Source organism: Buteo buteo, chromosome 8 (genome assembly GCF_964188355.1).
Source record: "Buteo buteo chromosome 8, bButBut1.hap1.1, whole genome shotgun sequence".
Classification (NCBI taxonomy): domain Eukaryota; kingdom Metazoa; phylum Chordata; class Aves; order Accipitriformes; family Accipitridae; genus Buteo; species Buteo buteo.
Window position 1 is genome coordinate 5,982,696 of NC_134178.1, and position 16,106 is coordinate 5,998,801.

The 16,106-nt window shown below is 37.0% G+C and overlaps 1 protein-coding gene across 12 annotated transcripts in view; it reads right to left on the reverse strand.

Annotated features, from left to right (window-relative positions):
* The window catches only part of DMD (dystrophin), a 1,298,312-nt gene that overhangs the window by 346,495 nt on the left and 935,711 nt on the right, over positions 1-16,106 (reverse strand). For all 12 annotated transcript variants that reach the window (XM_075033523.1, XM_075033524.1, XM_075033521.1 and 9 more), the window contains one exon: positions 4,816-5,051. In XM_075033523.1, coding sequence (XP_074889624.1) covers positions 4,816-5,051 — 236 coding nt within the window. The remainder of the gene's footprint in view (positions 1-4,815; positions 5,052-16,106) is intronic.

The following is a 16,106-nucleotide window of genomic DNA, read 5'->3' on the forward strand; positions in this document are numbered from 1 at the left end:
AAACTCTTCTATGATGTTCTTCAACAGTACATTATCTGAAGAGGTGCTATGTGGGTCTTTTCATGCGTATGTAACTAATATGAAACTTCTTCACACCTCTGTAGAACTTGAAGTACACTATCCAAAAGGTTGAGGACTTCACCTTACGCTTCTGATACAAACTATATGGACAGACACAAATGTCTATGGCTGTAACTACAAGTTTTCATTCAACATGGGCATATTTAGAGTACACTGATTCATACCCTGTTCATACAGAACTACAAATTTTAATTGGCAATTACAGTGGCTTCTGTAAGAACAGGATATAAATTTGGAAAACTATATTTTTATTTCCACAAAAATTTATGTTGGAAAACAGTTTGGACAGAAAACTTCCTATTCTTCTGATCTCTCAGAATATTAATTGTAAGGCTGCATATGAAAATGCATGTATAATTATAAAGTTGTATAGTAAAATGCATGGTATGCAACCACGGGAAAGGATAGGTAAAAAATCCTCAAAGGGGAATGTCAGTTAAGCCCACTCTTTCATCTGAAGTCTGTTAATTGCATGGTTTATAAACATTTTTCCTTAACAGTTATTCTACTATCATCAGCTGCACAAGATCCTTAGCTATTGAAAAATCAATTCAGTAATTAATAGTGAAAACAATCTCTTCATTCCAATTTTGTTTACTTTTCTAACTGACAGAAGATCAAACCTACTTTTTGAACAGTGACAAATTAATTGAGTAGAAATAAATTATCTGAATCTTTTTGGATGACTACTTTAGGGTGACACAAATCGTTACCTAAAAGTATCTTTTACTCTCCTTTGCTTAAAAGTCTCAGTAACTAGCTTGGCTGTAGGTCTCATTCTACAAAAATACTTTTTTCAGATTAATGCCCTCCACTGTACCTAACAGTACAGACTCAACCTATACTCTTAGAACCAGCGAGTAAAAGCAGGCACTGAAAATTTTTTGTAGTCAATTTCATTAGAAATATTACTTATTATTATAATACTTCTTACTCAGTAAAATCTGTGTTCATCCAGTACAATTGAAAGCCATGTTTTCAATAACATATGTTACAAAAAGTTTGGATGGACAGCATGCCTTGGCAAAATCCATGGACAGAATTCAAAATTTAAGGAGATTATAACTTTTGATCTCTTTGAATGGCATTGTTAATTATCTTCAAGCTTTGCACAGCCTCCATGGTTCACTGCTTTTAGTAGAAATCTATTCCTGCTGCAAACCTTCCTCAAAATACAATGATGCCAAAGCAGAGTTTCTGACTAAAAGCTTGTTGGCGTCTTAGGTAAGAAGAGGTTTCCATTTTTCTGTACTGTAGCAAAATGTAGTTTATCATCCTGTTCCTCTGTCTGGAATTTTCTCTTTGATGAAGAATCCCCACCTCACCTCCAAATATAAAACATCTTGATTGTTTTGAAGTAAGGACACTGAAGTGAAGCAACGGTGTAAACTGTATTCTGTCACGTCCCTCACCTACTTACATCTTGGCATATTATATATTCTCAGTACTTCCCGTGAACTTTATTTGCAGATGAAAGTTGTCTAAAGAAACAACATGAGTCTCTTGTCAGCCTGCCCTACATTTTTTGAGGATCAAATCCTGCAAAATATCAGTCTTCAAGCAGATGAAGAAAATAGAATAATTTTCCTCTAATGAAAATACGGATGACAGTAATGCTAATATTAAATTTCTTTACTACACACTTTTTAGTGTCTTTTAGTTTAATTATACAGAATTGAACAAGATATATACAACCATAGATGACTGAAACATGTAATGCATTTGCTTGAAAGAAATGTACACCACTTATTTGACATAACGATTAACTATAGGTGTTTGAAATGAACAGCCATCACGCTACTCTTTCGTATGCTCCGTTTACTACATAGTATGTGCACCAGTTAGGAGAATTTAAGTTGTATTGTTTCTTTCGTTACAGGGCGCTGCCACTAAAACAAGCCTTTTTTAGAATAGTTCTCTTTTTTGTTTTGTTTTGTTCCATAATTAACCTTTGTACGTGCTATTCACACAAGAATACCAATTCACTGTGTTCACGTCCAAGCAAAGTTCGAATGGGGGCTAATGACGTCTTAAAGTTTTATGGAGGAAAAATATAGCAGAGTTAGTGGCTATGATCTTGTGACACAGTCAGATTGAAATGAACTTAACCTAAATGCCCTCAGAGACTTAGCTTCAACAACATTACATGCTGCTCTGAAAGAAAGGACAACCTAAGGTCACTTGTTTTTACCTGGGTGATTTGGAAAATGTCCTGTTACATACGTTGCTAGGATATGGGATTTCTTTGCTTTTAAAATGTTTGCTTTGACATTTCAATTTCTTATTAGAAATGTGACACTCTGTTTTGAAAGAAATATGAAATGGAAACAAAACCCCAAACCAGTAAGAGCTTGGTAGCATGCCAACGGGACTACCAGTTTTAAGTGTTCTAAATTCTGGGTGAGCAACTAGAGATGCATTATAATAAAACAGCTGTCATGGAGCATGTATCTTTATAATGATGAATTTTTATAAGAGAAGTAGTCAGCTGTGTTAAGATGGTATTTTACACCAAAAAACTGAAGTCAAAAAACTGATTAAAAAAAAAAAAAGTCAATCTACTAAGATGGAACTCCTATTAAAGCTTACTGAGATGCCTGTAGAGGTGCAACAAACTCTCCAAATAAAGCACAATGCAATACTGTAACTTTCAATGACTTTTAAATCACAACCACAGGAGAGGTATGACTATGATCTTTTAGAGAATATACAGATCTGGGAGGTAAGAACTACTTTTGGATTTCCAACTTAGATCATATTTGGCCTGATATTTCAGAATAGCCAAGTAGCGACATGTCCAACTTCATTAGCTCACATACTGCTGCCGACACTCTACACATTAGAAAGCAGGGGGTTTTCTGAGAAACCTAAAATTCTTTGTCAGTTTTGAAAATTCTGTCTGCTAATCTCACCTAATAAACCACTGAGAGATTTAGGAGCAGAATCAAAATTTCATGACATTCATTTCCATGTATTAAGTGATATTAAGATGACCATTAGAGTAGAGGGAGCCAGTTAACAGAACTGCAGTCTATATTTAGACATTGATTCTTCCATTTCATCAGAGAATATATTAAATGCCACATTCTGTTGCACAGCCAATTAGAGAGGTAAGCACAACAAAAAAGAGTTTTCCTGCTGGTTTTGTTACCAACACAGCATGGTATCAAAAAAAGCGACAGGGCTACCCAGCCGGGAACTGAAATGAGAGGAAGACTGCAATAGTGTTGGCTTAACAAGCTAAAATATTTTAGCCTTGAGTTAAGATGAAAACCAGTTCATTTTAAAACATGTATAACATTAATTGAAATTCTCAAGAGTTAATAATTTGATCTCATATTTAAGTAAAGGAGATGTGCAGAAGGAAGCAAGCTGTGGATCTTGCCTGCCAGAATAATATGCTAAAATGAGGCCTAAGTAAGAAAACCATATAATTATGAACCAAACATTTGACAATACAAAATTTTAAAAACAAAATTATTCTGAAAAAGATGAAAATATAATGTGCAAATAAATCTCCTTTTGCCCTCAACCTTTTCCAATGACATAACAGCTATTTTAATCTAGTATCCTGTGTAGGTGATACTGCAACTAACAATTATTATTAAAATATACCCATGCCATTTTAAAGATATTTTAATTAATAAAACACTATATAATTCTACACAATAAATATTGTGATCATTAAACAAGATGAAACAAATATTTTACTAATCTAGAAGGTAAAGCAAACCCAAAGTCTCAAAAATAGAAAATTTAAACCACTGGAAAAAAAGGGAAATATAAGAAAACAAGCAGAAGGAATTCTATGAGACATCTGTATATTATAATATACATGTTCTTATAAAACTGCTCAGTACAGATACTAGGCAAAATGTGTCCATTGTTTCTCCTTCTCTGTCTACTGTAAGCAAAGAGAAAGAATGTCAATATCTTCCTTACAATAAATCAGATTTTTTTATGAGAAGGAGGAAGTGGAAGAGAATCTTATAATAGAGAGTACTAAACTCAGTTTAGAACTGAACTGAATGGAAATTTAACACTGAAAAGTTTTGCACAGGCAAGCCAAATCTTTTATATTGAGCAATGTTAAATCTAGAAGGCAGGTAATTACTTTCAAGCTGTATAATACCAAATTACTTTTATTGCTACTGAGTAGCTAAAGTTAAAGTTTAGCCTTTTTTTTTCCTTGCACATATATTTCCATATTTTTTCTGTGTTTTCAAAGATAAGTAACACTGATGCAGTTTTGCTGACAAAACACTTGCATTAATGAGCTGTTCTTTTCTTTAAGATGATTGAGGAGCTTTTCATAACCCAACAGCAGCAGGATATAAGCCTCTCAGAAAGTTATTACAGAAGCAACATAAGAAAAGGTATGAAACAGGGTATCTTTCCTCCTGGCAACCTGGAGCTTACTATGCAATTCTTTCTTTCTCATGAGGTTTATATTTCAGCCATTGGCTTGCATATTTTTACGACACATTCAGCACAAGTGATAGAAAGGTAGAGAGATCTGCCTTAAATACCAGATAAATTATTAAATACTCTTTTTTCCCCCTCAATTAATTACCTTAATATTTAATCCAATAATTGTGTTTATGGGATAAAGTAGCTTAAGTAATAACTACATGTACTGCAGCCTATCCTCTTTCCTGTGTTCCTTGTTGAAATGATTTAATACAGAATAAAGATCATGAGGCTTTCAACTTGAAAAATCAGTGTTTCTCATACCTTTTGTTTGATGATCATGTCGTTGATATCATCAAGATCACCTACTATCACTCTCTGAGATTTTATCTCTCGATCCAGTCGAGAAAGCCAGTCAGTGAGTTCTGCCCATGCCTTATTGAAGTCAGCCAAGGCTGGAACCTCCAAAAGCACAGAAGATGGCATTTCTGGTTTGAAGGTGGTGGTTTCCTTGGTTACCCTGGTTTGTGTATCCACAGCAACAGTTTCACCAGAAGTTACTGAAAGAAAAAAAATGCTAAAATTACTGAATAAATGAACTATGATAAATGTTTATTTCAGTAACAGAATTTATGCAGTAGGAAGGGTAACACAGAATTAAGCTCGTTTCTTGATGTTATGTCTACTGGAAATATGAAAATTAAAACTAAAAGAATATATGAATTCATTTTTCCACAGTATTTCTATCATAGTGTATGCTTAACATTCAGCATTCTCAGCATATTCAAATTTCATCCTTAAAAGACCAGTGGGACCTAGTAACACTAGCAAAGATCTCAGTGTAATAAGAATCCCTCACTCAAGGTCACTGAAGTATTGCTATACATGAGTCCCCTTCCAAAATCTAGTAGTGTGGTCAGATCTGTCAAGGCTAGAGGCAGGTTGAAAAAAAGTTGGTTGCAATATCCATAGTATCACAGCATGACCATGTATCTAGAAACACATTTCTTCCATGGTCTCCAGTCACTCTGTAGCTGTGAATTTGTCTCACCAACAATCTCGCTTACTGTTACCAGCAAGTATTTCCCATAGGCTCTGTGACCAATATGAGAGCTTACACAAGAAATTCAGACTTGGCCAATTCTTGATTTTTTCCTCCTCACAGCTTGAAATATCATGTGGTGTTATTTGGTTATTTGTGGATTTTTTTCCTTCTATTTGGGGAAAATGGACACATCTTCTCCTTTGTGTCCTTTCTTGCTCTATTGTCTGGGTTTTAAAGAATCTGTTCATTATTCATTGCTTGGATTGGGGAAATACCCAACACTGAAGCACAGTATCTTTCCCTGCAGTCAAAAGGATGAAGGGTGCCACAGATAGCTACCACTGGACAGAGAGGCATGTAACATGAAATCGTTCAGAATTTCAAGACTGATTTTTGCTTCTATATTTTTGTTACTTACAAATAAATGGTTATAAACTGTTGGGCTAGTTTTGCCCTCCAGTTACTCATGCAAAAGCAATTCATTACGCACAATATTATGGCAGATGAGGCTACACCAAATTGTACTTGTTTAATTTTGTCTCATTTTTTAAATAGTCCAGCCAAACAAGAAAAATACTAAAATAGGGAAAACACAAGAACACGTGGCGTTGTTTCACTGAGGTGCTAAATCTTTAGAAAAGAGAGAATCTAAATACCTACCCTTTAGAGTAGCTACAGAATCTCTATCTGAATGAACTGCCTAAACAACACAATAGCTAAACCAGGAAAGCTGAAATAAATGTGTGCCATGTGCCCTACATTTTCTACTATTGAACTGCAAAATATGGTTATTGAAAACCAAATATAAATTTCTAAAGCACCAAGATGTTTGTTTGCATTCTTCCCAGTCTCCTTACAGAGTAGAGAAAACCTGTTTCACGCACCCTTCCAGTGAGGTAGCTTGTCTTTTACAGGAAAAATAACCAAAACCACTGTCACCGCATTCACACTGTGGGTTTTTTGCTTTCTAGTACTTCTGAGAGTCTGGTGGTTTTCCCCTCTGGTATTCACACCATTTCAGCAAAGTCTGTCTGAAGTCTGAAAACTCAAGTAGCAGGTGACAGTTCAACAGTTTGGCCATAAAAACACTTGAAATGTTAAAACAGTCAGTAACGTTAACTGATCTTGCCAAGGAATTTAGCAGCTATTTTTCGCTAATGAGAAAGGTTTTGAGTTACTTCACTGGGGAATCAGTGACCCTTCTTCAGCACTGCAGAAAGGGAAAAAGCTGTGCACAAGCATCTAAATGACTGTCACTGTAAAAGCACCATGAGGTGCTGTCAGCATTAAAAATACTGTATGACTACAAACAATTTACCAAATCAACTAACATATACATTATTTATCTAGCTTGAATAAATGGCAATGTTATGATACCAAAAGTGACTCCTGCAAATGATGATTTCTAATGACATATACTGCAATTAAATATATTTATCCAACCATCCATATCATTATTGCATTTCTGAAGTGCAATCCTTGTACTTTTCCTTGCTGTACCTTAAAAATCACATACCTGTGGATAACTATGAAGAAAATTAATTAAAATAAACTAAATTAAAATAAATTAAAAGGCTGTTCTAACACAACAAGTTTTTAATTAAAATCACACAAACAGATGAGAAAATTAATATACCTTTTTTCTTACATGGAAAGAGGTTTGTAAGGAGTTTTTTGTAACATCAGACTGTTTGCTGTAACAGAGTATCTTGTATGTACAGTTACAGAATGGCAGTTTTTAATATCAAAAGCAAAACAGATAACCCTAAAGGATTTCCTTCCTTCACCCTTTTATTTCATTTTTTAATTTTTAAACACAGATGTGAATAATTAATAATCGGTACTCATCAGGTTTTCTTTCGTCTCTGTTGAAATTACTCCAGATATTTTCTGCCCTATTCCATTTTTTTTTTTAACCTGAAATATGCAAACGAAGCAGAGATTAGCTTTACTCAGTACTGGTGAGGCCACATCTGGAGTACTGTGTCCAGTTCCAGTGCTTGATGTGTTTTTATGCCACCTTCTCTCTAAGCTGGATATTAAAAATCTGTCTGACACCTAGAGAAAATTATATACCAAATTTAGAGAATTGTCCGTGTTTTCTCACCCCTGGATGGGAATTCAACTCCACAGATCAGTCATGATTTCCTGTAACAATTCCAAAATGTCATCTCATTTCACCCTCTCCTCACATGAACTCCGTAATACTATAAGTCAAAGTGATTCAGAGCAAGGCTTATTATTTGCAGTGAGGTACTCCGTGTCACGGTCAAGACACATGCAATTACTGAAAAACATAGTAGAGTGTTTCATTCCAGAACTTTACCAAAGCTGTTAAGTGTGAAAAGTATGTGGAAGTGTAGACTTCCAGTCTTTACCAAGAGATGGATACTCAGGTCCACTTCCATCCTAAAGTTCATGTAAAGGCTTTGTATTTCCTCTGTGATTTCAGAGATTCTTAGACAACAGGAAAACAGTTGCTTTGTTTGGCATTCACGTAGGTTAAACAGAAGTTGTCTTATCTCAGAAGAAATTTCTGTTCTCATCAGTATTTCAGGTAAATTGAAGACAAGCTTTCTAAACCGGGACTCTACAGAGCCTCCATAAGTAGACTCAGGGTGTCTGATGAAACTGCCTGGCACCTCATAGCATCTCACATATTTTGGCCTCAGGATATGTGGGATAATTGCTGGAGGTGACTTACTGATATGTCCCCCTCTTAAGGGAAGGTAAACCTCCAGAGTGGAATGCTGTTTCATAATAATTCCCTAAGCAACATAACCTGCAGCTTTGGATGTTAGCAACACCAAGGGAGCTTGGTATGCTGACTCCAAGAGAAACAACACGGAGGGTGGAGCGGAGTGGAAGGACTGCGGCCAGGCTCTGAGATATCACCATGGGGATACAGAACTGGAACTACTGGAACAAGAAACGAAGGTCCCTGCATCAAAGCCACTGAAGCAATGAGAAATGAAACAATGAGGTTCTGTCAATGCTATTGCCTTACTTCTGATTTATATCATAAGTGCCCAGTTCTAGAGTAGTGACACACAAAATCATGTCCTCTGGGTGAATTTTGCTCATTATAATCTCATTATAATATCAAAACACACCTCCATCCCAAAGGCTACCCGGCTTCAAGGTGCGACCACCCCTCACTGAGCACATGCTCTGAATTTTCTCTAGCATATACCCTTAAAAGTAAAGCGAGGAGATTTTATACCAATCATAATAAAGGTATGTATGACTAGAGTCACTCAAGCTCCACCTAAAAATAAGAAAATAGTACAAAAGGACATAAGAGAGGAGGAATGCTAGGGAAGATACCATCATAAACAAGTCGGGAGGACATTGCTGACTTCTGGGGTCAGTTGACAGGCTGAACCTCTCTTCCCCCCTCATAGGGACGCCTATTGGGTAAGATTCGAACCCTTGGTTATACTGAGTGCTTCCCTGGGAAACAGAATTCTCTAAAGTGTTTCCATAATTTAATGTCTTTGTAGTCAACTGTATTATTCATACTCTTGGTACTTGCATATGCTTTGCAGACAGTGTATTTATCACCGGCAATCCAAAAGAACCTGCACTTCTGTCACTTTTAATAAACTGTACTGTTCATTAAAATCTAGCCGTGATAGTTCATTGAACGCGACCAAACTTCTTAAGTCGGGCCATGATAGTTCATTGAATGCGACTAGATTGAAAGTACATTGCACTATTTGTGCATCCGTAATCGTGGTAGTTCAATATATATTGAATGCAACCAGACTTACAGCATTGAATTGGGCATCACTCAGAATCTAAGCTTAGCTGCCCCCAGCCCCTCTGATACCTGAGGACAAGCTGGAATGCAAGGGGATTTATTTTCTGCCAAACTTCTTTACCCTTTAGCGCAACAGTATACACTCAAGTGTTTGCCAATTAATATTTATTATTTATTGACAATTAATATTTATTATTTATTTATTTTTCCTCTAGTGGCAGCTATTCCAGAAGAGGGTATTCCTAATCTTCTAATGTCCATGGGTTTACTGCTCTGGATTTTGCCTTAGGTTTTTTTTATCTCGTTGATGTAGTTCTTTTGCATCAAGAAACTTTAAATACTACAGAGAGGACTGTAAGGTACTAGCAGAAGTGCACTGTCCAGTATAATATCATCTTTAAAAGCTTCAAGATCTACCACTATCTACCATTATCTACCACTACTGAGGATGGTAATAATCTGTTCCACTTTGACTAAGCAGTTGAAACATTTGCATTATCAAATTATTTATAGCAATTGCCTTTAGAAAGTGGTTGCACAGTATGTTTCCCTTCTGATATTTATCTCCCCTCAGAACAAAAATACCACTTGAAAGATACATCTGTCCCTTATTTCTCTTTCTTCCATTCTTGCACAGTTATGATATGGTTCATTCAACAGAAGCATATAAATGATCGATTAAAATTAATAGAGAAATATAAATCAACATTAATTACACAAAATGTAGGAACAGATCTCATTCTGAAACAATTTATCCAGAACTGCACTGACAGTTTCTGTGACTCAAAGGGGACAGTTTGTTGGTTTTGTTTTTCCCCAGGACAATTAATTTATAAATGCAAAACTAGAATTGAATTCTTTTTTTCAAATATCTGAGTAGCACATTCTATCCTGCTGCAACACATCAGGAATACAATTAAGGACTTAATCTTTCAACTTATTTAAAGGTTATATCAGTTCACTCCTGTGATATAAGCTACAAAACCAAAAGAACAATTAGAATGTAAGATGTTAAACCACACCAACCTGTAGCTTTTAAGGTAACTTCTCATTAGCACTTTCTGCTGTTTAACAAAGAAGGAAACAACATAGAACAATAATAGGAAAAAAAAAAAAACACAAAAATAAAATGTCTAGCAAAAAGCTGAAAAACAATCTAACAATACTCTGAACTAGGTGTGATTTTCAACTTGTTCTTGAACCTTGAAATACACTGGATGAAAGTCAAGAGTATATTGGTAATTTTTGCATCCTGAAAATAATCTATGATGTTAAACTTTAAGAGTGAGAATAATAGGAAAGTGTCATGAAATGGGAGTTCAAAATTAAATGCAGAAATGAGAAAAGCAGAATGAAGTCAAGTGCAGGAAAGCACTTTTCCCCCCTTCTTTTATTCTGCTTTTCAGTGTTGTGCTTCAAGACAAGGTCAAACTGACAACTCGGAACAAACAAAACTCCTTACTTAGGTACTGAGCAGGAACAGGATAGACAGGAAGAATGGCAACACTCCCAAAAGCTTCAAACCCCTTCCAACACCTCCTTTCAAGCCAAAGTCCTTAAGTAGAACTGACTCAAGTTCACAGGAATGTTCCTAACCATTCTTCTGAACGTTTTAAGTAGTGTTGAAGTTTTAATTATGTAAGGTAACTGCAACTACCAGGTCAAAGCTTTTTGACAAAGAAGAAATAATATAGTAACTGGATGCAGATTTTAATTCAATTTGCATGTCTAGCCTGAGTATTTAGTTCTATGGTTAGCAGTACCAATTAAGGCATACGCCAGCCTTATATCCTTTATACAGTGAATAACAGTTAACATACAGCCACTAAACTTGATTTCTGCTTTAGTCAAGGAAACCCAGCTGCGTTTTACTCATTCTGAGGAAAATAGAAGATGAATACCTGTACCCTGTGGCATATGCACAGACATCATTCAATGAATTTGTTATTTTAACACAAGCAACATTGCCTTCTCTAGTGATAGACCAAACAAGCATTCCCCCTGTGGGCAAACCAGCAGTCCACTGATTTGGAGGTGGCACACCAGGCACCTTTTGCTTATTTCATGGGAAGCCTCAGTGTCATCTTACCAGCACTTCAGCCTTGTGAACTTGATTGGGAACAACTAGGATCCGCAATAGCACACAGGTGAAGATCTATCACCTACTAAAGTGCATTTTTTCCTTTGATTTTTTTTTCTTATGCTGTGTCATTGCAACTGATTTTCTACAGGGTTCAAGCAGCCGTGCCATATTCTTAAACTCCAAGCAGGCTTCCCTGAGAGAGACCTGCGAAGACGGTTCTGAGACTGATTTATTCCTTCGACTTGTCCTAGTGATAAATGAATAGTGTCATCTCTCTCTGTCCTTCAAAGTTAAGGAAATAAAGTTAAGAGTACATTAAGTTCTCCCATGCAGTACAATCCTTCCATGCAAGGTGCTTACTGCCAGTAACACTTTTTGCAGAGGGGGCTACAGCTACCTGCCAGGTGTTCTGAAAGGAAAGTAATAGAATTACAGTGGGCAACGCAGCTCTGATTAACTAAAATAAATAATATTGATTTATTACCAATAAAACCCCCCAACTTTGAAATTTGAAAGCAAGGATGGGGTTTTTCTGGTGACTTGAACTCAGAATAAGGTCTTTATTTTTATCAAAAAATTATTGCCAACAAAATTCCACCCACGGCTCTAAATGTGGAAAATATGCTTCCTTAGAGCATTGTATCTCTAAGCTAACGTTTTCTTAACATTTTAATCAGCTTTTAAAGACAAAAAAAACCATGTTTCAAAGTGAGTCTTTTTCTGTTTGAATAAAACACCAGTGTCAGATTGACCAACATCTGATTGTCTTCAACTTTAGTATTTAGTAAAAACAATTACTAGAAAAAATGACTTAGTAACTGTATAATGGATATTTCATAGATAGTAATTTTTATAGACTATAAATGGGTAACAGTTAGTACTTGATTTCACGAACACTTAGGGAACATTCACATTATGTGCTATTGTCATCAATTTAAAATACAAGTTAAGTACCTAGACGTCCTTTATATACAAGAAGCTCTTAATGATTCCTAACATGTCATTATGGATTATATATAATTTAGATTAATACAGGTTAAAAAAGAAGGTGATAGTTTATGGGATTATTAGTTAAAATTTAGATCTAAAATAGGCTGTGCAGTGAGATGAAGAGAGGGACCAAAACTAAAGACCTCATAATTCTTAGAGATTCAAAAGAAAGTAGAAAGTCAAGGTTAAAAGCTGTTAGAAGAAAAGAAAAATATTTACAAGTGAATGTGTACTGCTGTATTTGAAAAATAACCATAAAAGTTATGGTTTCTAATATGTTACTATTATTAGATTAATAAATAGCATCATAACTTTAAATTTATAGTAAAAAGTTAAGTGTCAGCTTTCTCAGGCTTATTTTTCTCTGTCGTAGAAGAGATCTGGTAGAATTTTCTTGCTGTCCTCCTTTTCACATGTAGGAGTGTGACTAAGCTGTTTATTGTACAATGCATTTTTCCAAATTTCTCCAAACACAACAGAAAGATGTTTAGATATGTCTTTCACTCAGTGTAAAGAAAAGCACTTGCTTTCACAAACACTGGATTGCAATGGGAATAAGAACATATGTCACTGTCTGTCAGAAAAATAGGTAGACTCTGCCCAACACTAAGAATTTCAGTGATATAAGTCATATAAGTGGGCTTGCGCACATCGTATTGTAAATAACATTAAGGTGAAGCTAACTTAATGCTGTGCAGCAAAAAGTTAAGATTATGACCTATTGTTGAGAAGAGCTTCTGCAAATACTTTCTCTGTATGCAAGATATTTAAAAGTGGAATGTTAATGGTTTATTTGATGAGAATACTTCCCTCACAGGAGGCACTTCAAGGTAATTTCCATATACAGAACTTAAAAGGTTTTAAAACTTACCCTTTGCAGAAGGGAATCAGCTTGAAGAATACTTCAGCAAACTGGACATCCGTAAGTCCATGGGCCCTGATGGAATGCACTCGTGAGTGCTAGGGGAGCTGGCAGATGTCATTGCAAAGCCGCTTTCTAAACACTTTGATAGATCATGGCAATTGGGAGAATTGCCCGAAGACAGGAGGAAAGCAAATGTCACTTCTATCGTGAAGAAGGACAATGCAGTGGACCCAGGAAACCACAAGCCAATCAGCCTCACCTCGAATCCTGGGAAAGTGGTGGAGCAACTAATCCTGGGAACCATTTCAAGGTACATGAAGCACAAAAAGGTGTTCAGGAATAGTCAGCATGGATTCACCAAGGGGAAGTTATGCTTGACCAAACTGATCACCTTCCACAATGAAACGTCTAGCTTGGCAGATAGGGGCAGAACAGTGGATATCGTCTGCCTTGACTTCAGTAAAGCTTTCAACACTGTCTCCCATATGATTCTCATAGAGAAGCTGAAGAAATATGGGCTGGATGAGCAGACAGTGAGGTGGACTGAAAACTGGCTGAACCACTGGGCCCACAGGGCAGAGATTAGTGGCACAAAGTCTAGTTGGAGGCCAGTAACTAGTGGTGTTCCCCAGGGGTCGATACAGTGTCCAATCTTATTTAACATCTTCCCTAAGGATCTGAAATAATGGGACAGAGCGTCCCCTCAGCAAGTTTGCAGATGACACAAAGCTTGGAGGAGGAGCTGACACACCAAGAGAGGGTTGTGCTGCCATTCAGTGGGACCTTGACAGGCTGGAGAAATGGGCTGGCAGGTATCTCGCGAAGTTCAAAAAGGGAAGTGCAACGTCCTGCATCTGGGGAGGAACAACCCCATGTAGCAGCACAGGCTGGGGGCCAACCATCTGGAAAGCATCTTGGCAGAAAAGGACGTGGGGGTCCCGATGGACACCAAGTGGAACATGAGCCAGCAATGTGCCCTTGCGGCAAAGGTTAACAGTATCCCGGGCTCCATTAGGAGAATTGTTGCCAACCAGGTGGAGAGAGGTGAGCCTTCCCCTCTACTCAGCACGTGGAATACTGTATCCAGTTCTAGGCTCCCCAGTACAAGACAGCTATAGAGCTACTGGTCAGAGGCCAGTGAAGGGCCACGATGATTAAGGGACTGAGGCATCTCTCATACAAGGAAAGCCTGAGAGAACAGGGTCTGTTTAGCCTAGAAAAGAGAAGACTCATGGGGGAACTCATCAACGTGTACAAACGTCTGAAGGGAGGGTGCAAAGAAGATGGAGCCAGGCTCTTTCCAGTGGTGCCCTGTGACAAGACAAGAGTCACTGGACACAAACGGAACCACAGAAGGTTCCCTCTAAATATCAGGAAACACTTTTTAACTGTAAGGGTGACTGAGCCCTGCAACAGGTTGCCCAGAGAGGTTGTGGAGTCTCCATCCTTGGAGATAATCCAAAGGCACCTGCACACGATCCTGGGCAGCCTCCTCTAGGTCACCCTGCCTGAGCAGAGGGGTTGGGCCAGATGACCTCCAGAGCTCCCTTCCAACCTCAACCATTCTGCGGTCCTGTAAAGCTATATTCTCAGTTCCAAATGCTCTCTAAAAGCCAAATGGGAAACAATGTAAGGACAGAGAATGCTTTGGCAGTGAAGCAGCTAAGACTGAAAATACACAGAAATAATCCTGGCACAGTGTATGTAAATATTCAACTGACTGCTCTACGTGTGGTGGAAAAAGCTTTAAATCTGTAGTACTCTATCCTAGTTGGACTATGACTCGAGAGGGGGCAGGTAGTGTAAAACCAATTGAACACTGTAACATATGTCTGTAAACTGAGGAAGCATTAATAACTCTTGCTCTGCTTGGACCGATTGTTCTGTTAAAACCTTTCTGAAAGATAAACTGCTTCAAAGTTCAGTCTCCTTTTAGTAATACAGCATTGTCATGGTATCCCCTGTGAATCTTTCCTTAGGCAAAATTCAACATGATTGATGGGCCCACTAAAAATGGAAAAGCAAAAGGCTAGGGTATGAATGGATCACTTTTAGCGAGTGTAAGAATTAAACTGACACTGAAACTAAAAAAAGGTATCACCACAAGAACCTTTCATATATTGGCTACATGGTGGTTCTAGATTCAATTTATAGCAGTATCACTGATGACAATACAAAGGCTAATTTAATTATCAACACATACATAAAAAGTGAGGTGAAAACAATATTCTGAAATTATATAGTGTCATCACTGGCTACTTGTTACGATATTAAGATAATGCTTTAAAAATAGTTCAGATGGGGGGGGGGGGGGGGCCGGGGGGCGCGCGGAGAGAGAACAAACCACAAACTAAAAAAACGAAACCCAGTACATTCAATTTAATGGTTAAGATTCAAAAATCTCCCTCTTCTATAAATAACCTTTCTTGTTTATGTAAACTGTATATAAAACATGATTGTGTTTGCTACTTTTTTCTGTTTGTAGTTTAAAGGTTAGCTGAACAAATATCTGCAATACTGCCACCAATATTTCTGCTACAGCAAAAGTAACCATTTTTTGATACTGCTAGTGGTTTTTTTTACAAATGCAGAAGTTGATTCAAGTGCTGAGATACTGGAATAACATAAACTGAACATATGTTAAAGCTAATATATCTTATTTATTGTAACAAAAGCAAAAATAATCAGAAATGTTTGGTTTTTCCCCCAAAACCAATATTGTTTCTTAACTGTGATATGGAGCGCTAGGAAACCCACAGGTGTGAGAAACAATTTCTTTCTGCCTTGCCTGTGCCCTGTATCCTCTATTGTCATTACTGATTTGAGTCTTCCCTTAGGCTCTTCTGACATATGTTTTAAAAGGCAAAGA